At 40.6% G+C, this 22,702-nt stretch overlaps 1 protein-coding gene across 2 annotated transcripts in view; it reads right to left on the bottom strand.

The window, feature by feature from the left end:
- The window catches only part of plgrkt (plasminogen receptor, C-terminal lysine transmembrane protein), a 54,790-nt gene extending 32,088 nt beyond the window's left edge, over positions 1-22,702 (bottom strand). The window contains exons 1-2 of one of the 2 annotated variants that reach the window (XM_072257190.1): positions 22,546-22,702; positions 3,028-3,115 (exon numbers count right to left, since the gene is read on the bottom strand). In XM_072257190.1, the coding sequence (XP_072113291.1) occupies positions 3,028-3,108 (81 nt within the window). In that variant the 5' untranslated portion in view covers positions 3,109-3,115; positions 22,546-22,702. Of the gene's footprint in view, positions 1-3,027; positions 3,116-21,406; positions 21,428-22,545 lie in introns of those variants that run through there. The other variant, XM_072257191.1, reaches the window with a different exon arrangement.

The raw sequence follows: 22,702 nt of genomic DNA, 5'->3' as shown, positions 1-22,702 counted from the left end.
AAAACAAGCTTCATACAAATATGCTAAATGTTCCATTATGAAAATACTGAGCACTTAATTTCTAGTCCTACATTACTTTATCGTCATTATTTTTATCTTCTGTTAAACAGCACAATGTCCCAAGCAAAAATAAATGAATTGAACTGGAGATTATGAAAAGGCAGCAGATTTTTTTTTGGTAAAACATTTGGGGTAAAGATGGTTTATTGGGTAAAGTAATGACAAAAAGTAAAGTTTCTGACCTTGCAGCATCTTGCACATTTAAAAACAATTCTTGAAAGATCATTGAATTTTTTTAGAGTGGCGACACTGATATCTGAAATCTGAATATTTGTGCCCTCTCAATTCTAACACTAGCTTTGGACTGCCTGGAATTCTCTAAATTCGTTTACAGCAGTGATAAACAGAGAAGGTCATCAACACAGTACACATTCCTGTTTCTGGTGAGATAAGAGATTGAGATTAAACCTCACAAGTTCACTGATACTCTCTCGCTGAGCTAAAGGGAATTGCCCTTACCTTTGGGTGGAGACGAGTAGACAGGTATGTGCAAGAATTGAAGAATTCCTTAAGTGTCAGGGAATGATATTCTGTATTTAGTATTAGCACTCTGGGCTCCCTCTGTAAATCCGGATCACTATATAAAGCCGAAGAGCGATGCACCTTGGATATGTCTCCAGTCGACAGCCGTAACACAAAATCACTCATCATCATTGCCCTTTTCCGGAGGCACATTTCAGAATATTCTGCTTCAATCAGTGGTCTAACTGTTGGGAGATAAGGGTCTTTCCTCTTTCCTTCATCCCTCACTCCTTTCCACAGAAACAGAACAGCAACATTATTGGAGCTATGGAGACACTTAAAAGCACTACCAGGGTCATCAAGTTCAAATGCTGGTGGGTCCTACATTAAGAAAGAGGGTTGAATTATTCTTCCATAATGTGGACATCAGGGATTAGATCTTTTTGTGGAAGAGGAGCAGCATGTTAACAGGTAACAACAATTCGAGTTTTCCAGCTAACTACCAATGGCTGATGAGAGACAGTAACACACAGGTCACAACGTTTTCATAGTGATAAATCAAGAAGTCTTGTTGCTGCAGCATACAATGTAAGAGCTCAGTGAAGAATGGCAAGTAGAAGTGTGATCACTCGAATTGAGTTGATGCTCTCCTTTTGGTGGGTCCTCAAGTTGCTATAGAGGCTGATCAAGAATCCATGTATTCTGGGCAGTGTGGGTGAGAGTAAGTTGTGCCTGTGGTTAGTGGCTGGGTCTTTTGGTTGTTCAGTCTCTCCTTTCACATCTGCCACTTGTTCTCTGCAGCACAACGGAGCTCACTCTCATGTAGTAAAGATGTCCTCCAGGTATATCTATTGAGTGCAATGTCTTCCCAGTTTTTAGATGCAATGTTGAATTTCAGGCCGATTTTGGGGTTATCTTTGAAGCACTTCCTTTGTCCACCTGGGGTTCGCCAACTTTCCTTCAACTAAAACTTGAGAGTCTACTTGACACTGCCATCCAACAACCTCGTTTGGGGAAAGAAGTTCAATGAGAACACCCTGAGGACATAGAACACTGGGGTATGGGTAACTCCACCATCCTCAATACCTGCAAAAACATCCTTGGGGACAAGTCCAGAAAACATCAGGGTTGGTTTGATGATAATGACATGGAGATAGAACAACTCATCTCTAAGAAAAGGAAAGCCTTTTGTGCCTGGCAGAATGACATTGGCAATGAGGCCAAAAGAGAAGTTTACTCCAGAGCCAAGGTAAATATCCAGCACAGGGTGGGGGAACTAATGAATTCTTGGTGGGCTGAGAAAGCCCAAGAAATCCAGAGACCACAGACTCTGGTGAAATAAAAGGTTTTTTCTGAGCCACCAAAGCAGTCCATGGTCCAGGTTACTTTGAATTAAACCTTCTGTGCTCAAAGGACAGGAAGAATCACTAAAGGATCAGAAGAATATCAACTATCAATGGTGAGTGCACTTTGAAGAATTTCTTGACCTTGAAAGCACTGCTGAACTACATATTACTAAGCAAATCCTCCAGAGACCTATGAGAGAAGACATGAGGGAACTTTCCAGCTTGAAAGAGGCCCATGATGCCTTTAGGAGCCTGAAAAGCAAGAAAAAAAGCCGCTAGTCTTGATGGTGTCCCAGCAGACATCCTCAAGGGAAGTGGACCAACATGCCTGCACCACATACTTGTCCTGCTCCTGAAGGTCTGGGAAAAACAACTGCCCTCAGAGCTCACCTTAAATGTATGTCCTAGTACAAGTCTTTTCGACCCTGAAAAGAAGATACCCACTGTCTATCTATGCTTCTCATAGTTTTACATATTTCTTTCAGGTCCCTGTTATTCCAGAGAACACAACCCTAGTTTGTCCAACCTCTCCTTAGCACACATGCCATCTAATCCAAATAGCATCCTGGTAAATGTCTTTCCAAAACCTCCATATTCTTCTAATAATGGTACGACCTGCAGCTATTTCAGCTGAAGACTCTCTGGCATACCTCCTATCATTTTCCTTGAAACCAATGCACCCAGCATTAACTTGAGACACACTGAATTGTTTCATGTATTCACCTGCATGCAATAATGGCTGCAGTTCATAGGTAATTACTGCATTCACCTGTGAAGTGGGGTCCTTTGTATTATTGCTAATACTTCTACAAAACAACGGACAGATTAATTAATAAAAGTGTACTCAGTTACAAATTTCTTCCATTGTTTTATTCCATCTTATTTCCAGCCCTTCCTGCTCACTATGTTATTCTTCACATAACTGCAAACTATCATCCATGGTCATCCGTGAAGTGGTTTGTTTATGACCAGAAGATAAAGTACTATTCATCCAATCTGACTAATGAGAATTTGCTTTATTAATATCACTGAAAGCATTTATGTCAATATGGCAAAGTTTTTGTGTAGCATTCACCAATTACGTTCTATTAAGTTCATAAATGTGCTACTTCCAAGCATTAATTTGCTCATATGTCAGTGGATGGATATGTCGTTGTACCTGGAGAGCACTGTTTGCTGCCATGAACTCTTGCTGTTTCTTTAGGCTTTCATCCATGGATTTAGACATAAAAAAGCCCATACTGGACCTGTAAACAAAACAGCAAACAAAATAATTTACAGTATATGCATGTATTCACTTATTCATTCCAAAACAATAAGTTGTCATTTTGCAGCAAAATAAGTGATATTTTACGTTTTATAAAATAACGTGCTCTGTTTCTCACCTATATTAAGGGCACATACTGTATATATGTGTTTGTATTTGTAACATGATGCAAAAGCAATCAAATTTAAATTCTTGTTCTGTTCTAAAGTGGATCTTTCTTTCCATTGCTTAAGATACAATTTGAAATTATGGAATTCAAGAAATAATGAGGCAATACCACACACGTTTTTATATGAGAACCTGATATCATTTGCTGAATTTTTTTAATACATCATCTCAGCATCAGTGTCAAAATGATGTAACCTGTCATTCTTTGCAATGCAGTATCCCATGGAGATTCTCAGTCTGACAGAATATGCCAGACTGCACATCATTCTTCTGCCTTTGGCGGGTTTACTTAATTTGTACTCTTCCTGTCTGAGCTTGCATCATCTGTTTAACAAGAAGCCGGTGTACAATAGTAATAAAATAGACATAAACATCACTATCATTCATAGCATACGAAAGCTACAAAACCTCTTCTCGAGGGCAATGTTTCAACATAACTAAATCCTGAAGCAATTGTTCGCTTTTATTTAGCAAAGTACAACCAAGGATTCCAATTAGTGAATATCTGGAGGCAGTCAACTGCTTAGTTAGGCCCAAGCACTCGAACCAAATCCATCAGTACAAGTAAAATTTCTAATAAGCTCAGTGACCTCAGTATTGTGTGGGGTAAAAAAGAAATCATCATAGTTAACACCGTAAGAATCGCGATATAGGAGTCTGTGAGCGCAATTGGTCAGCTTCACCACCAGCTCCTATGTTATTAGCAATCTGATGAATTTACACAATAAGGATGGTTTCTACTGGCATCCTACACGACAAAATTCCCGCCACTGCCTGTAAGGAGTTTATGTGCTCTCCCCTTGACTGAGAGGATTTCCTCTGGGAGCTCTAGTTTCCTCCCACAATCCAAAGATGTACTGGTTGGTAAGTTAATTGGTCATTGTAAATTGTCCCTTGATTAGGCTAGGGTTAAATTGGGGGTCATTGCGCAGCATGGCTCAAAGGGCTGGAAGGGCCTGTTCTGCACTGTATCCTGATGAATAAATAAATAATAAACAAATTTGTAACAGTCTTAAACAGCATCTATGGAAAAGAGTACGCAGTTAACGTTTCAGGCTGAGACTCTTCATCCATCCTGATGAAGGGTCTAGGCCCAAATGTTGACTGTTTATTCTTTTCCCTAGATGCTCCTTGGCCTGCTGAGCTCCTTCAGCTTTGTGTGTGTGTGTGTGTGTGTGTGTGTGTGTGTGTGTGTGTGTGTGTGTTGCTTGGATTTCCACCCTCTGCAGATTTTCTTGTGCTTGTACTTGTCTTAATGATCTTTTATTCATCTGCTTAGACAGTTACTCAGGACTAATAATGACTTTTTTTCTGTTCTCTTGGAAATAAATAAATTTGAAATAATAAAATTCAGTGGATGTGAAAGTTTGCAGATACTTTCCAACAACTAATTTTGCCACTGAATGAAATAACACCTAGCACAAATTTCTTTTTGTAGGTAAGCATTTGCCTTTGCCGTAAGTCTCCCTCTTGTGGCAGAATCTACAATGTTATGAAGAGAACAGCAAAACCCATAAACGTTGCTGGTGAACGCAGCAGGCCAGGCAGCATCTCTAGGAAGAGGTGCAGTTGACGTTTTAGGCCGAGACCCTTCTCTGGTTTTCAGTCAAGCACGCGGTTGCCAGAAGAGGAGATCGTCCTGGGAAGCTCGGAGATTTGTAAAAGCTAAGGTCATTTGCTAAGGAAATACTTGATTAAAGTGATAGACCTTAACAAATTTCTTATACTCTTGTTTCTTATACTCTAAGCAGTAAGCTACTCCTCTGGCAGGAATCAGTGTGTTACATTTGCAGCAGAATTGTTAAAATCTCTGACATGATGTGGTACTTTTTGATAAATGGCACATGCCTAGGACAATGCAGACAAATGTAAACTGAGTCAGAAAAAAGTGATATAACAAAATTAGCACTAAAATACCAGTGACAACTAATTAATGTCATATCAGGATCTTGACCATTCCTCTGCTGATGGATTGTCCCATTTACTCTTGGAAAAGGAAATACTGGAAAATTTATATTAAAAAAAAGGACACTCCTCTTGATGTATTCTCCCTAATTTTTTTTTTGTGTGCCATTCTCTGCCAGAGCCTTGGCAACCACTTTTTCAAGTGGTTGCCTTGGAGGAAAGATTTTGTGAGTGGTCCCCCACGTCCTTCTCACAGCACAGTTTTTTTTAAAGATGAGGCTGAGTTGTGAGCTCAACACGGAACCCAGCACGGATGAAAAGCTTGCCCGGGAGTGGTCCGACTAGATTCGAACTCAGGAACCTTCACTCCGGAGTCCAGCGCTGATGTCACTGCGCCACCAGCCGGGCTCCAGTCTCCCTAACACAAATTGCAAATCTCCCTCTTATGGCAGTGATGATCCAAAGGCAAACCAGAAAAGACCCTACAACACCTCAGGTCTACACAGCAACCCAAAATGGCTGGAATGTGCAGCAGAAATTCCATTTCCCCCATTTTCACCAGCACTGGGATGAACTTGCCCTTGACGGAGGTTGCTTTATGTGAGGAATAAGAGTTGTGCCATCCACGCTGAGAGCTAAAGTGTTGGATGAGCTACATGCCGATCATCCAAATGTGGTGTAAATGAAAGTGTTGGCTCAAAGCTTTGTCTGGTGGCCTGGGATAGACAGCAGATCAAGCAGCTTGACATAAATTGCTTGAGATGCCAACACGTCCAGAAGATGCCAAGAGCAGCGCCTCTCCATCCCTGGGAATGGCCTGCATTGCCCTGGCAGAGGATTCATGTGGATTTTGCTGGCCCATTCAAGGGCACAAATTTCTTGGTAGAAGTGAATGCAGCTACAAAATGACCAGATGTGTTCCCAATAGCCTCCACTACAGCCTTGCACACTGTTGATGTGTTGGGAAGCCTGTTCGCAAGGACTGGTGTTCCTGAACACTTAGTCAGTGACAATGTATCTCAGGTTGTCGTGGAACAGTTCCAGCAATTCCTGAAAATGAATGGAATAAGACATATTCCATCTGCACCGTACCACACAGCTACTAATGGGTTGATGGAAAGTTTTGTCCAGAGTCTAAAGAACGCAATACAAACATGATCAGCAGAACACACAATACTAACACTGAACCAGAAGCTCACCAATTTCCTTCTTGCATATCATAATGCAGCACACTCCACAACCAACAACTCACCAGCTATGATGTTCCTGCATCATCCGTTGTGGTCACGCCTTGGTCTCCTCAAACCCAATCTCAGAAGAAGTGCAAGACAGACAAATTGAGGGCTCATGAAACAAGGAGGTTCAATGTTTCACCTCTGGACAAGCAGCCCTGGTGAGGGACTACAGAGGTGACCAAAAGTGGGTACTTGGGAAGATTAAGAACAAAACTGCACCACTCTCCAACACAGTGGAGATTGAATCTGATATCATCTGGAGTGACACATCGATCAGCTGAGGAGAGCTGGCAAGTGTTAGAGAGGAAAGGTGGCTACCGCTGTTAGAATCACTTCCTGCAGCCTCAGAGTAAACGCCAACAACCACCATCGAGGAGGCCCCAGAACCTGAGATTGTTTCACAGCCACAAGTCTCACCTGTCAAACAGAGTGATTCCTCCTTGTCAGGAAAGACATTATCCCACAAAAGTAAGAAAGCTTCCACAGCAATCAAATCTTCAGGCCTGAATGGGGCAATTTAAAATTTACTACTCTGTGGATGCCTGTATATGGTATTTGCATTATGTAGTACATGGCGAATGTACAGAAACAGAAGAAACTCTGCAGATGCTGAAATCCAAAGCAACACACACAAAATGCTAGAGGAACTCAGCAGGACTGGCAACATCGATGGAAAAGAGTAAACAGCAAACATTTTGGGCCTTCGTCAGGACTGGAAAGGAAGGGGAGAAGTCATAGTAAGAAGGTGGGAGGAGGGGAGGAAGAAGTACAAAGCAGCAGGTGATAGGTGAAACGGGGGGGAGAGGAGTGAAGTAAAGAGCTGGGAAGTAGATTGGTGAAAGGGATAAAGGACTGGAGGAGGGGGAATCTGATAGGAGAGGATAAAAAACCATGGAAGAAAGAGAAGAGAATGGAGCACCAGAGAGAGGTGATGGCCAGGTAATGTGAGAAAGGGAAAAAGGAATGGTGAAGGGGGAAGGGGGGTATGTCAAGTTATAAAACCACATAGGGAATACTGTGTGCACTTCCGGTCATCCTACCACAGGAAGGATGCCATTGAACTAGAAAGAGGGCAAATAAAGATTCACAGGAAGGTTAGTGGACCTGGAGCACTGGGGTTGTAAAGAGAGATTGGACAGGCTGAGGCTAAGAGGCCAAGGAGTGGCTTAACAGAGCTTTACAATATAATGAACTCAGTGGCCATTTTATTAGGTACCTCCTAATAAAGGAGTGGGACCCGGTCTGGTCTTCTGTTGCTGTAACCCAGACATCCCACCTCTCCCGAAAGTTCCAGGAGCCTCCCGCATATTAATAGTGGCTCCTTGATGCCCGCAAATTATATACAATGTCCCGGAAATCAATTTTTTGAGAGAGAGACGAGAGAGGACAGAGGACAGAGGAGAGAGGACAGAGGAGAGAGGAGAGAGAGAGAGTGTGTGTGTGTGTGTGTGTGTGTGTGTGTGTGTGTGTGTGTGCGCGCGCGCGCATGCGTGTGTGTGTTCGTGTTCTAACAAAAGAAAATATAAAACGTACGTCACCCCAGACTACACTAAAGTGTACTCCTGCCTAATAGGGGTCAAAATAATGACAGTGTTGTTCACCACACTGTTTGCAACAGTGACCTTTGTATTGCCCATGGTGGGTTAAGACTGTAAAAGACATGTTGAGGTGAGTTTAACAGGTGTCATTCGTTCATTAGCATAGCTAACATTATTTAAACTAGCTGGCTAGCTGCTAAGGAGCTACTCTATTGCAGACATCCCACCTCTCCTGGGAGTTCTGGAAGTCTCCCGCAAATTGATAGTGCTACCTCCCCGAAATGAGTTTTTGCAGGGTGGGATGTCTGTGTAAACCATCGGCATGTTGTGCATTCAGTGATGCTCTTCTGAACACCACTGATGTAACGCATGCTTATTTGAGTTTCTGTCACCTTTTTGTCAGTTTGAAACGTTCCAATCATTCTCCTGTGACCTCTCTCATTAACAAGGCCTATTTGCCCACAGGACTACAACTCACTGGATGTTTTTATTCACACCATTCTTTGAAATCTCTAGTCTGTTGTGAGTGTAAATCCCCAAAGATCAACAGTTTCTGAGATACTCAAAGCACCCCATCTGGCACAACAACCATTCCACGGTCAGTCACTGAGATCACATTTCTTCCACATTCTGATGTTTGTCTGAACAACTGAACCTCTTATAATTTTTCTTCGTCTTCTTCTTGTAAGGTTTAACAGCAGTTGTAAACCAAGATGAGGTGCATTGCCACTACCTACTGAGTTGGGAGTGTGAAACAAAGAGACAGGGAGTATACCCTCTAAACTCCTCCCTCCTCCAAAAAAACCTCAAATAATATCATAAAGTCTAAAGCATTTCAGAAAGTCAAATATTCAACCAAATTACAATGACAGTGATATCCTGACAAACTTTCCATGTTACACTGTGGCTGTCGCAAAGCTGCAACACTGCACCAGTGAACCACGGCAACGTTCTGTGGGCTATATACAATATTTTTAAACATATCTCTTTCAAATTATTCTCACGAAAATCTGGATCATGTAATTTCCCTCTAAGCTATGTTCTTTTAATCAATTAAATTATCTACTGATTCACAAGCAAAGTTGAAAATCATCAGAGTCCCCAACCACCCAGGCCATGCTCTCTTCTCACTACTGCCATCAGGAAGTAGCACAGGAGCCTCAGGACTTGCACCACCAGATTCAGCAACAGTTATTACCCCTCAGCTATCAGGCTCTTGAACCAAAGGGGATAACTTCACTTGATTTCACTTGCCCCTTCATAGAAATGTTCCCACAACCTATGGACTCATTTTCAAGGACTCTTCATCTCATGTTCTCGATTGTTATTGCTTATTTTTTATTATTATTATTTCTTTCTTTTTGTATTTGCACAGTTTGTTGTCTTTTGCACATTGGTTGTACGCCCAACTTGGTGCGGTCTTTCATGGACGTTATTCCATTATGGTCTTATTGAGTATGTCTGCAAGAAAATGAATCTCAGGGTTGTACATGGTGACATACATATACTTTGATAATAAATTTACTTTGAAGACCTCAATTTAGAAATTAGATGTTTCCTTTGCACTACATAGGAACTGCATTCAAATATATGCTGTACCGATTCTTGACAAGTGCACTCCCTGCAAGTGCCAGTATCATGCTTATTAATTCTGAACAAGGAATGATACAGCATAGTATTTCCAATACATAAACTTCTAAGTACAAGCTCTTCCCTCTTGCTATACCCATCTCCCAGTTGTGTACCCACCAGCCTCTGAATTTTATATAAATGCTGTCCTTTCTTTTCCTTAACCCAACATTGTTGCCACGGTGATTGAGTATAATTTTTAATTATTGCTTTCATCTTCCCCTTACGCAAAGGCACCAATACATTTATATTCTTCATTTGAATGACTGCTTGGCAAAAATGTCTGCAACTTCATTTCCTTCAACCCCAACAGAGTCAGGAGCCTATGAAATGTATACCCTGCAGCGTCAACAGATGTCATCCAACCTCATGAAGAATGTATTACAATTTGAAATACCCGTCTTAATACCTATGTCAAGACCGAGAACGAATCAGAGCACAAAAGTACATAATCACAGCAAACATATCCAACCCTTTCCAAGGCTAAAATCATAGCAACCATCTCAAAGGTGAATACTGATACTTTGATAATCTTTTCTTAATTGTCACCTGAAGCCTCGGAATATAAACAGAAACACCTGAATGACTTGTCGCTGTTTCTTTTGAACCATCTGTGTAGATAAGCAAGAATCCATAATATCTGCCTTGTATATATTGCTGAACTTCTGGTGCCACTGACAAACATTCACTCATTTTCATCTTTTCCTGAAGGCCCAAATCGGCCACAGGCAAAGGGAACAAACATGGAGGAGTGACAGAAAGGATACACTAGGACCATATTCCACATTAAACAACCCAAGATATTGTGTCCTTCCCTTTCCCATCCACCCAAATCTGAAGACCTTATGAATGCAATGCTCCCAATGCTCTACTAATGTTGCCAATATTGGATGAACAACTTTATGTCATCTTATGTTAATCCAATAAACCATTGCTAACTGTAACCTATGTAGATGTAAAGGTACTTCACCCATTTCTACCAGTAACGCCAAAATTGGGGATGACTTAATAGCACCACAGCATAATCTCAACACTTGAACTTGATCTGGGAGTGAGCAGATTAGTATACAGCTTACTTTCCACTACTTTCCACAAAATTTAAAAAAAGTATTGCGATAACCATTCATTGCATTGTCTTACATACTTATGAAGTTAGTGAAATAGGTCTATAACTAGAAGGATCTGATTGATCCTCATCAGGTTTCAATATAGGGATAACAGCTGGTAATTTCCAGGAAGCAGGAAGTCACCTGTATTGTATTAAAGAATTTCAAAACCAACATAAGCTTTGAATCCAACAACCGTGTAAACATATTATAACAAATATCATCTTTCCCAGGTGATGTCTGACCAGCACCATTAATAGCCCTTTTAAATTCAGACAATGTAAATTCAACATCCAAGCAGGAACTGAAACATTCTTTTTTCTCAGCAATCTGAGGGTTGCTCCCAAATCTGCTTCTCTACAAGACCTCTCTTCTTGACTTAAATCGGCTGAACTACATACACTGATATGATTTTGGTAATAATTCAGCTTTTTCAGTCAGTAACGGCAACTTTCTCCCTACCGTACAAAATGGATCACGTTTTCTAACTCGCCCATTTTCTGTATCAAACCCCAAACTTCCCAGATCTGGATCTCTTTCCTAACACTATCATAGTACGTTCTCCAATACATTCTCTTTGCCCTTCTCACTACCATTATAACTATAGTGCGAGCCCTTTTACATATATTGTATGAAATATCAATAGGAGTAACACTTCCTAACCTTCTTAAAAGACTTATTCCACAGCTTCACAGCTCTCTTATATTCATCCATCCACATGAGAACAGCTCTACTTTTATTAACTCCCAACGATCTGTTAATTGATTCCTTAGCTACTGAGTACAGAGCCCAAGGTACTTTTACTCAGCTCAATATCCTCCAGAACCAAATGATCAGAAACCTACTTTTACATAAATCATCAAACATATCCTAACTTGTCTTTTTAAAATTCCATCTGTGGATATGAGAACATTTCCTCTGATGCACATCTTGTACAGATAATGGGAAACTTTGGGAAATGTACACTTCCCACGAACACACCCTTGCTATATCGTCAGATACCAGTGTAAGATCTACAGAAAAACAATGTTGTTAAATAGATTTGTCCTTGTACTCCTACCATCATTAAAGCACACCATGCAATTTTCATCCAGAAAGTTTTCAACCACCATTAACTTTTTTGTTACTGCAAACCCACATAGTACTATAAGCATTAAAATCCCCAAACCATTTAACCTTATTTTTCCCATTTCCAGCCATGCTTACCAATATATCAGGTGTAAACTTTTCACAAGGTTACAAAAATGTATTATGCATATTTTATCATTCTGTCCTTAAATTTCAACTACAATTGAATCATTAAAAGTCAAAGGTAGTCAATCCTCCTCCATTACCCATCTACTGATCGCATCTTATGTCAACATAATCTCATATCTTAAAATTTAGACAAGATTTCAACTAGGTTTCTTGTACGCATAGAACATCAAGTTTATCTGGTAAATCTTAAATAAATTTATTAAACTCCTGACCCTTAGCTAACAGGCTTCTAACATTCCATTGTTGGATTCCAAAAATAATTAACAACCGTCCCTCGGTGTCTGAACATTATTTACATTTTTATTTATTTTGTCTATTGAAATACAGTGTGGAGTAGGCCCTTCTGGCACTTTGAGCCACGCCACCCAGCAATCCCCCAATTTAATCCTGCCTAATTATGGGACATTTTACAATGACCAGTTGACCTACCAACCAGTACATCTTTATACTATAGGAGGAAGCTGAAGGACCCGGGTGAAACCCAAGCAGTCATGGGGAGAATGTACAAACTCCTTTCAGGCAGTGGCGGGAAATGAACCAGGTCACTGGTACTATAAAGCATTGTGCTACACTACACTCTTTAAATGAATCCTATCCAGCAACTTTCTTCCAACAAATTTAATAAGATATCCGTTCTCACTCCACCACAAAATCCTTTTAAATGTATAGCATATTCTCCCTGACTAAATTATTTTTAACTTGATCTATGAATACATCTAGAGGCATTCCTGTGATTACTCCCCAAAGCTTGTCATTCAATACAATTCCTCGGTGTTACTTTCCTTCCTCCCACAGCTTTTAACTGCAAAGTTTTCTCACATTACTTACTATCTTTACAAAACACTAAGAGTGTTCCATCTCTTAATGGTTTTGCACCCACAATATCCTCCAAAACTTTCTTTCAATTCCTTAGCTAATCTAATCAGATTGATATCAGATACATGTCCATATTCAAAACTTAACAAAACATTAAACACTTTCTTCCTTCTTTAAATCCTGTCTACTGCTTTCATCACTGCATGACAAGCCACCACAAGACTCAATCGGACACTTCTTCTTCCTGTTTCCCAGAAACCTGCCATTCACCTGCCTCCGCACAACTCCTATCACCCAATGCCACCTCCCATTTGCAATTTCTATCTTCTCCATCACTTCCTGCCATCTCTCTTCTCCCCTCTCCCCATCTAAGAAAAAACTCCAAACAGTAGGCTTAGTTCTTTGCTCCAACCCCAACCCAGCTCAGGAACTCCTCTGACCAATGTCCAGCGGCTGAAGCCAGTTGAACTCCTTGACCATATCTGCATGCTTTTATGCATTGAGTTGCAACCACATAATTGGCTGATTAGATATATACATTCATGAGCACTTGTACATGTGTACCTAATAAACTGTCCACTGAGTGTATAAGATAAATTGCCAAAGTCTTTTCTCTGGGGTAGAGGAGTCCAAAGTGAGAGGGCATATGCTTAAAAAGAGGTGGGGGGGTGGAGATTTAAACAGCAACTGAGAAGCATCTTCAGTGGTGAGTATATGGAACGAGCCACCGGAAGAAGTGGTAGAGGTGGATACAATGAGGCATTTGGACAGGTACAAATGTAGGCCATGTTTAGAAGGACAAAGGACAAAGTTTAGAAGGGCATTTTCTGCCAAATACAGCAGGGATCCCCAACCTTTTTTGTGGACTGATTTAATATTGACAATATTCTTGCGGATCGGCCGACCCGGGGGGGGGGGGGGGGGGGGGTTGTGGTCAAGTTCAACAGTGTGAGATAGGGAATGAGGAAAAGTGCAGCCAAATCATATTGTTTCCTCGCGGCCCGGTAGCACACGCTTTGCGGCCCGGTGGTTGGGAACCACTGAAACACAGGAAAATAGCTCACTTAGGCAACTTGGTCAGCATGTCTGAGTTGGACTGAAAGGCCTGATTCTGTGCCGTATGGCTTAATGAACAGCCGCTGTCTCCCGACTCCAGTCTTCTCTCCTCCCCACCTGATCCTATCTGCTCATCACCTGGTTTCACCTGTCACCTACCAGCTCTGCCTCATCTCTTCTCTTTTATACTGGCCAACTTCCTTCTGCACTTTCAGAGCAGTTTCAGGGTCTAGACCAGGGTTTCTCAACCGTGGTTCCGCGAGAGATCGTGATTATGAAAAAACATTGTTCTTTGAGCTTCATGAGATGCTAGCACTCTCAGTGGTGGGCAGTGACCGAGCGGACCTGTTAGCAATCTCGTTAGAGGTCTCCCAGCACGGTACGGCAGTGAGCAGTAGGACCATGTTTATTTGGTTGAGTCCATTCTCAGCTTCTGACGTGAGAAATGGGTGGCCGCTGATAATTGGTCAGCACTGTATTGCATGGAGGGGAGGATGGTAGGCTGATGTGGAGCGTGAAGTGCGTTTTGCAAGCATTGAATGGACTTGCCCATTTTTTAATTTTATTAACCCCTGTGTTTTAGACATGTTTGATGGTCCAGTGTGGCTGTTTTTGAATTACAATCTTCTGAGTCATTTCACTGCAGTAGACTAACAATGGACACAAAAAGTCGTCTTTACAATGAAAGCTACTTATCAATGGGTTTTACATAGACTGCTGATCCAAGTTGTCCTATTCCATTGTGCCCAGTCTGTGACAAACAACTTACAAATGCAGGAAAACTGAAAAGACACTTAACTATAAATCACAGCCAAATGACTCATAAAAGTGCTGATTATTGTAAATGGCTATTGGAATCTCAAAACAAGCTATAAAGCTTTTGTGAATAAAGTCACAGTCAGTAAAAAGACCCAGGGAACAAGTTATTTAGTAACAGAACTTATTACCCAGAAAAGGAAAAGTCACACAGTTGGTGAGAATCTAATAATGCCAGCATGTAAAGTTATAGTGGGTAAAATGCTAGGACAAGATGCAGTACGAGAAATTGAAAAGGTTTCACACAGAATGATGATGATGGCTGGTTCTTTGCTTGAGAAGATCAGGAGGAAGAATAGTTCTCAGGAGTGATGGCAGTATCGTTGGTGACTGTAGAGGCTAATTCTGTATCTGCAGACTCTGGAGCAGTAGGGACACGGGAACAGCTGGAATGCGGGCACTTAGGTAGTACGATCCTCCACTTCTCTTCAGCAGTCGCTCTTCTGGATGCCTCAAAATTCTTGGCTGCTCTGGCGATCAGCGTTCTCCAGCAGTCTCTGTCACAGAAGTCCACGCGGAGCTGCCTGAGCAGCGATGTGGCTTCATTGCTTGGAAGTTGAGCCTTCTCCAGGACCTCATTGTCGGAGATATGATCCTGCCAGCTGATACCCATGACAGAGCAGAGGCAGTGCTGATAGAAGTGCTTGAATAACTAGATTTGCTTGTGGTACAAGACCCAGGCTTTGGAGCCATATAGCAGTGTTGTGACAACGGCAACTCTGTACACCTGGATTTTTGTGGACAGGCGCAGCTGGTGGCTCTTCCACACATTTCTGGAGGTACCCAAAGGCACTGTTAGCTCTGTCGACTGCTAATGTCCCTTACTACCTTAGCGTTGTTCGAGATGACGCTGCCCAGGTAGAACTGCTTGACCGCAGTGAGAGGTTGTCATAGGTGATCCAAGGTGGGTTGTAAATGCCACAAGGGGGCTTCTGATGTTGGATCATTGTTTTCTTCAGACTGATTGTTAACCCAAAAGCCCTTGCAGCCTTGTTGAACTGTGACTGCAGCCTGCAGCGCATCCTCTGCGTGCATGAGAAGAGCACAGTCATCTGCATATAGTAGCTCGGGAATGGGTTCTTGCATGGTTTTTGTTCAGGTGAGAAGGCGGCCACACTCAAAATGTACGATAAGTCGACATATTAATGATGTCACATGATACTGAACAGGTTTTGTGTGATAAATTGAAAACTAACAGCTTCTCTATCCAGGTTGATCAGTCAATAGATTTCACCATTGAATGTCATGTTGTAGCACTTGGAAGATTTGCTAATGATGGTGAAATTCAAGAAAACATTTTCTTTGCAAAGAGCTGCCCAAAACAAGCAAAGGCCATAATGTATTTAATGTTTGGTCTTCATATCCGGAAACAAAAGGTCTGTCTTGAAGGAGCTGTGTTGGCATCTGTACTGATGGTGTCCCATCAATGTCTGATTCCATGAGAGGTTTTGTTTCTCTTGTAAAAAAAGAAAATCCTGATGTTATCACAATACACTGCCCTCTTCACAGAGGGGTGCTGATGTCAAAATCTCTCGGAGATGAAATAAGTTCTGGATGATGCTACAAAAATGGTTAACTTTCTTAAAGAAAGACCAGTTTCCTCAAGAATGTTTAAAAAACTGTGTGAAAATCTGGACAAAGAGCACACTGGTCTCCTGCTGCATACAGAAATCCAGTGGCTTAGCAGAGGAAGAATTCTCAACAGGGTGTTTGAGTTGAAAGCTGAATTGCAGGAGTATGCAGGCCAGATTTTGCTGAGTGCTTTGAAGATGAACAATGTCTGCAGAAACTAGTTTACTTAGCAGCCATTTTTCATCATATGAACCAGTTGAAGGCCCTGGAGAAAATGTTTTGACTTCAAGTGACAAAATTCTTAGATTTAAAAGGAAACTGTATCTTTGGAAAAATCATCTTGCAAAAGGAAATCCTGAAATATTTCCACTGCTGCTTGGGCTTGATAGTGAGGAAGGTCATCCAAAAGTCTTGAGTCTTATTGAAAACCACCTGGAAGAACTGCAGAACAAAACTGAACAGTATTTTTCCTCCATTTCAACGCAAGTGTTTGACTGGGCCCTTTCTCTGAATCTTCTGCTCAGCCCAAGAATTTGACTTTGAGAGAAGAGGAAAAACTTCATGAGCTGCAGTCTGCTTGTGCATTCAAGATGAGATTTACTGAACTGCCCCTGGACAAGTTCTGAATTTCTGTGAAAGAAGGGTATCCTGCCATTTATAGGAAAGCAATGAACATTTTACTGCAGTTTTCAACGTCTTACATGTGTGAACAGGCTTTTTTTTGTTTAACAAGCATCAAGAGCAAGGATAGAGATGGTCTCATTTCAATTGATAAATCCATGTGTGCTTATCTCAAGTTCAACCTAGAACTGAGTATTGGTGCAGCAAAAACCAAGCACAGGTTTCACATGCTAGGCCTATATTTGAGCCCAATCATGTCACTTAGTAAGAAAATGTTTTTTCAAAGTCTTGTATAAAATTCTGTCTTAGGCTGTATTTTCATTCATATTGCTTTGGCTTACGGTTTTTAGTAACTTGAATATTCAACATTGTCATTACATTTTCATGTTGCAAATAGCATTAATTAAAATCAATTTACAACCTTTATTTAAAGTAAATATACCAAGCCTGCCTTTAGAAAAATTAAATCTCATTTTGGCTTAAGCCAGTTATTTAACAAGTGTATTCTGTTTGCCTTATGAGTTTTTAAAATTTATGAAAGGGAAAGAAAGATTAATTTCAAGGAAGGTAAGCTAAGCACAACTACCTGTGTTTTTTCAAGAAGAGTTGCCTAAAAATTCTTTCTTTTTCAATCATTTATTAAGTTTCAAATTAATAAACATAGCAATAATAATAATGATACAAAGAGATTGGGATTACATTACTAATGGTTAACATGTACAAGCACAGATTTCAAGTAACAAATGTAGTTTAGCCTCCCAATCGCTTAGTGACTAACCATGAAAAAGATATTTCATAAAGAGAAAATAAACCCCTAAACTAAAAAAAACAAAGATTGCGCTGCCATATTTCATCAGCTAAAATTATTATTTGTCATTAACTCCGCTCCCCTACACATGAACAAAATATTACTAAAAAGGATTCAGAAAGGGTCAACTTACATCATATGAAAATTTTGAATAAATTCATTCTCTATGCAAAAGAGTATTGACAATTATTTTTGTATTATTATATCTACGACTTACTGATCACGTTAATGTACTGTGAGCTGTAGGTATAATAACATTTTAACACAGGGATTCCCAGAGACCTGAAAATTATTTCAATGGTTCCTCCACAGCAAAAAAGTTTGAGAAAGGTTGGTCTAGACTAGTGGTTGCGACTAGACTAGATCGCAATTGACCGGTCGATCCTGGAGACTTTCCCAGTAGATCCCAAAAAAATGAAAAATAAATACACAAATACATTTTGCCTGATAAACCTTTTGATGCAAATATATAGTAACTTCTACTTTGAAAAAGTACCACTCGAGAACTTCATGCCCAAAAGGAACAACTTTATCTAGGACAGTAAAACGGTATTCGCATACAGAGGTTTTCACTAATGCGCACCGGACAGAAAAGAACGGAAGGAAAACCCCGCAACCCCGGAAACAATCATCTTCTTCTTGTGTTGTTTTATGGTGGTTGGCAAACCAGCTTTAAGGTGCATTACCGCCACCTGCTAGACTGGAGTGTGGATCGTTGGATAAACAAGAGAAGGGAAAAGAATTGCATTCCCTATATTCTATATAATAAACCTGAGTATTCCAGATACTTCATGATATAGATCTGTATTTCTCTTGAATTTCCACGTAAAATGTCTTCTGTACCCACATCAGGTTTTTTGCTTATCTTAAGTGCTCCTATCATCTTTACTCTTTTTTTGATACTTCTTACATTTTATCAATACATGTTCAACTGTTTCTGGTTGATTACAGTATTCACACAACCCAGTTGGATGTTTCCCTATTTTGTGTAATGTGTAATTAAGACTAGTGAGTCCAATTCTCAAACGACTGCAGATCACTTCTGTCTTTCTATATCCACTTGACAATCTTTTGTATCTGACTTGCCTCTGTATTTTGTACAGTTGGCCCCCTGTTTCACTCTGATCCCAATGTTTCTGCCATGTCTCCTCAGTACGTGTTTTAATAATGCTCTTGACTTCTGCTTTGCTAAGAGGGATCTGGACTTCTATTATAGACAATTTGAGTGATTGTTTAGCTGTACTATCCACCTTTTCATTACCCTCCACTCCACAATGAGCAGGAACCCAAAGAAAGCTTACTTCTATCCCATTTTTGGACAGTGTATATAACTTGTACAGAATCTCCAATAAAATATCCTGTCTACTTTCTGATTTTCTTGATTTGATCAAGGTTAATGCAGATAAACTGTCTGAACAGGTTACAGCCTTTTTGATATTATTTTCTTCTATCCAAGATAATGCACTCAATATTGCCATTAATTCTGTTGTATACACTGATAAATGGTTTGATGTTCTTTTCCTGATACTAGTTTTGCTCTGAGGAATGTAGACTGCAATACCTGAGTGGCCAGATTGAGGCTCTTTTGCTCCATCTGTAAATATTACAAGTTCATTTCTAAAATACAAGTCTATATATTCTTGTACTATCTGTTTGATTCCATAGTTAGAATTCTTTTTTAAAAGTTGTGGCAGGTTTTTATCTACTGTATGCATTGTAAAGAGCCATGGAGAAACCAGATATTGGAACTGTAGGGCTATATTCCATTGCGTGTAGACCATATTTTTGTGCTGCTGCATCCCTGATCCATCCAAAGCTATTATAATTTGATTTATTATGTTCCCAGCAGTCTAATATAGCTTTAGCTGGATGTGAGTAGTTATGTCTCATGATGCTAATCCAGTAATTTAACATTAGCTTTATTCTTCTAAGTCTTAATGGCATTTCTCCCATTTCGACTTGAAGAGCTGATATAGGTGATGTTCTGAATGCACCACTACATATCCTGAAGGCCTGAGCTTGCTCAACATCCAGCACTTTTAAATTACTCTCTGCAGCTGACATGTATGCTACACTTCCATAATCCAATGTCGCCCTCATTAAAGTTTGATAAATATTTAATAGCGATATCCTGCTCGCACCCCAGTCCTCTCCAGCAAGACCCTCAATAAGTTACTTATTTTTTTTACATTTGTTTGTAATTTTCTCGATTTGCTTTTTCCATGTAAGTTTCTCATCAAATAACAAACCAAGGAACTGGATTACCTTTACCTGCTCTAATTTTTGTTCATATAATTTCACGGAAACTGGTTTGTGACTTCTTGAGAAACATATCACTTGCAACTTACTTGTAGACAATTTGAAACCCCATTTATTTGCCCACTCCTCCACTTTATTTATTGCATCTTGCATTTTCCTTTGTATACAAGTTAAATTTCTTCCCATAAAGCCCCGTCATCTGCATACGAGGATTTCCCCACACTATGTTCAACTTGCGCAAATATATCATTTATCACTATGGAAAATAGTAATGGACTGCAGACACTACCTTGTGGTATTCCATTTTCAACCAAATCTGTCCTGGAGTACTCTGTTTCCACCTTGACTTGAATTGTTCAACCAAAAAGAAAATCTAGAACGCAATTATAAAATTTTCCTTCCACCCCTAGTTCTTTCAATTTAATTAACACTCCCTCTTTCCAGAGCATATCGTATGCCTTTTCTATGTCAAAAAATACCACCAGGACCATTTATTTGTTTGAGCCTTCCTAATTTCAGATTCCAAGCTAAGTATTGAATCTACTGTAGTTCTTCCTTTATGAAAACAGGTTTGATAGGGAGAAATAAGATTTCTTTTGTCTAGAAAGTATGTAAGCCTATCAGTTATTATTCATTCCATAAGTTTACCTAGCTGTGAAGTTAGTGCAATTGGTCTATAATTTGTTGGGTCTGATGAATCTTTACCAGGTTTTAATACTGGAACAATAACAGAGTAACGGTGGTGTCTGAAAAGAGGATGCTGTCCAAGTTGCATGCCATCTTGGACAATGTCTCCCATCCACTACATAATGTACTGGGTGGGCACAGGAGTACATTCAGCCAGAGACTCATTCCTCCGAGATGCAACACAGAGCGTCATAGGAGGTCATTCCTGCCTGTGGCCATCAAACTTTACAACTCCTCCCTTGGAGAGTCAGACACCCTGAACCAATAGGCTGGTCCTGGACTTACTTCCTGGCATAATTTTCATATTACTATTTAATTATTTATGGTGCAAATGTAACGAAAACCAATTTCCCCCGGGATCAATAAATTATGACTATGACTATAAATGTTTCCATACAGTTGGTAGTTTACCTATTTCCCATATTTTATTAAACAATCTCTGTAGAACTAGAAGTGCATTTCTTGACAAATGCTTCAGCATTATACCCCATACTTGATCCCTCCCAGGAGAAGTTGGCCGCGCATTCGTAATGGCTCTTTCTATTTCTGTTATGCTAATAAGTGTATCCAGCACTTCTTTTGGTGTTGCTCTTTTCCCCGGAAACAATCTCTCTTTACAAACAGCTTTACCATGATCCTAATTGGTATTATCTTTATAATGCTCACATTACAACATTTCTCCCCCTTTAAATTCCAACATTCCCCAAATGTAAAGAAATGGGAAACAAAAACAGTGGTGTCATTAGCTTGCGTACCCCTGAAACTTATACTAGTGTCTCAGTAACAGTTTACCAATACCAGGAAAGCTGAGGAGCTGAAATCGGAGTTGAAGGCTCGGTGGACGTGGATCGACAAATGTTAAAGGACTTGTCACTCTTAATATTTTTCGCGACAGTTCGATGAATCCCTGGATGTAATGCAAACAACTCAGTTTGTTGTATTTGTCAGAATGGCTTTCCAGGATTTTACAACAAAGGAGGACTTCCTCACTCTTTTGCACTTAAAGGAGAGAACGGGAGGTGAGGATATTTACAATGTGTTAAAAAAAAATGTCCGTGAAAATGACATCCTCATTCATAAACTGATGGCAATTACTACTGATGGGGCCCCAGCAATGCGCGGTGGTTTTATAGCATTGTGCCGTAATGACCCTGATTTTCCCGACCTCCTGGATTATCACTGTATGATTCATCAGCAGGCCTTAGCTGGAAAGGTCGTGGACTTTTCTTATGTCATGAGACTGGTGGTCAAACTGACAAACTTGATTCGAGCAAAAGCGCGTTAGCACCGCTTATTCAAGGCGTTATTGGATGTGCTCAATGCCGCTATGGCCTGTTTGATATGCTAGTTAGTGTTTTCTTGGTTGAATTAATTTGAAAGTTTGACAAAAGCATTTTATGTAATTAAAATACAATTAGCCCAAATAAAAGGGCTCAAGTTGGAAATACAATCTGAGCTGTTTTTTTTCTCTAAACGATTTAGTAGGTCGATTTTGCCTTTCAGTAAGGCCGAGGTAGGGGATCTTGGGCTTAAAAAGGTTGGTGACCACTAGTCTAGACCATCCATCTCTCTACGTCATAGACGCTGCTTGATCTATCAGCAGTTTGTTTCCCCCATCCCTTTACCCCAGAGGATTTTTACCATTGGCTAACTGTGTCAGCAACAGCTGTATCCGCCAGGGCTAGGAAGACCCAAAGCCTAGACAGAAGCTACAGGCAGGTCAACTTCCTTGCAGGCTGTGAAACTCGGAAGGCATTGGTCCGACTGTGGGCGGGTGGGCTTACTCCATAAGGGATTTACAAACACAGACAATGGCGCACGCTGCGGGCTGAGTACGGTGCATTCAGCGACCTGAATCAACAGCAACACCATTCTGCTTCATTTGTCTGTCCCCCTAGCTTACTGTCCGTGTGTTGGGTGACGACGTCGCAACTTACCGTGGCTGCGCTGCTCCCGGGTTTTCCGGTGCCCCGCCTTTGCCGTTGCGTAGCGTCACTGATTCCAATCTCCTCGCACTGAGTCACAACTGGGGCGGCCGCCTTTCGCACGATGAGCCAACCGACCGCCTTCCCAGAATTGCAGCTGCTACTCTGT

Source organism: Mobula birostris, chromosome 5, assembly GCF_030028105.1.
Source record: "Mobula birostris isolate sMobBir1 chromosome 5, sMobBir1.hap1, whole genome shotgun sequence".
In the NCBI taxonomy this organism is placed as follows: Eukaryota; Metazoa; Chordata; class Chondrichthyes; order Myliobatiformes; family Myliobatidae; genus Mobula; species Mobula birostris.
Note: the sequence above shows the minus strand (reverse complement) of the source record. Positions and strands in the feature narration are given on the sequence as shown.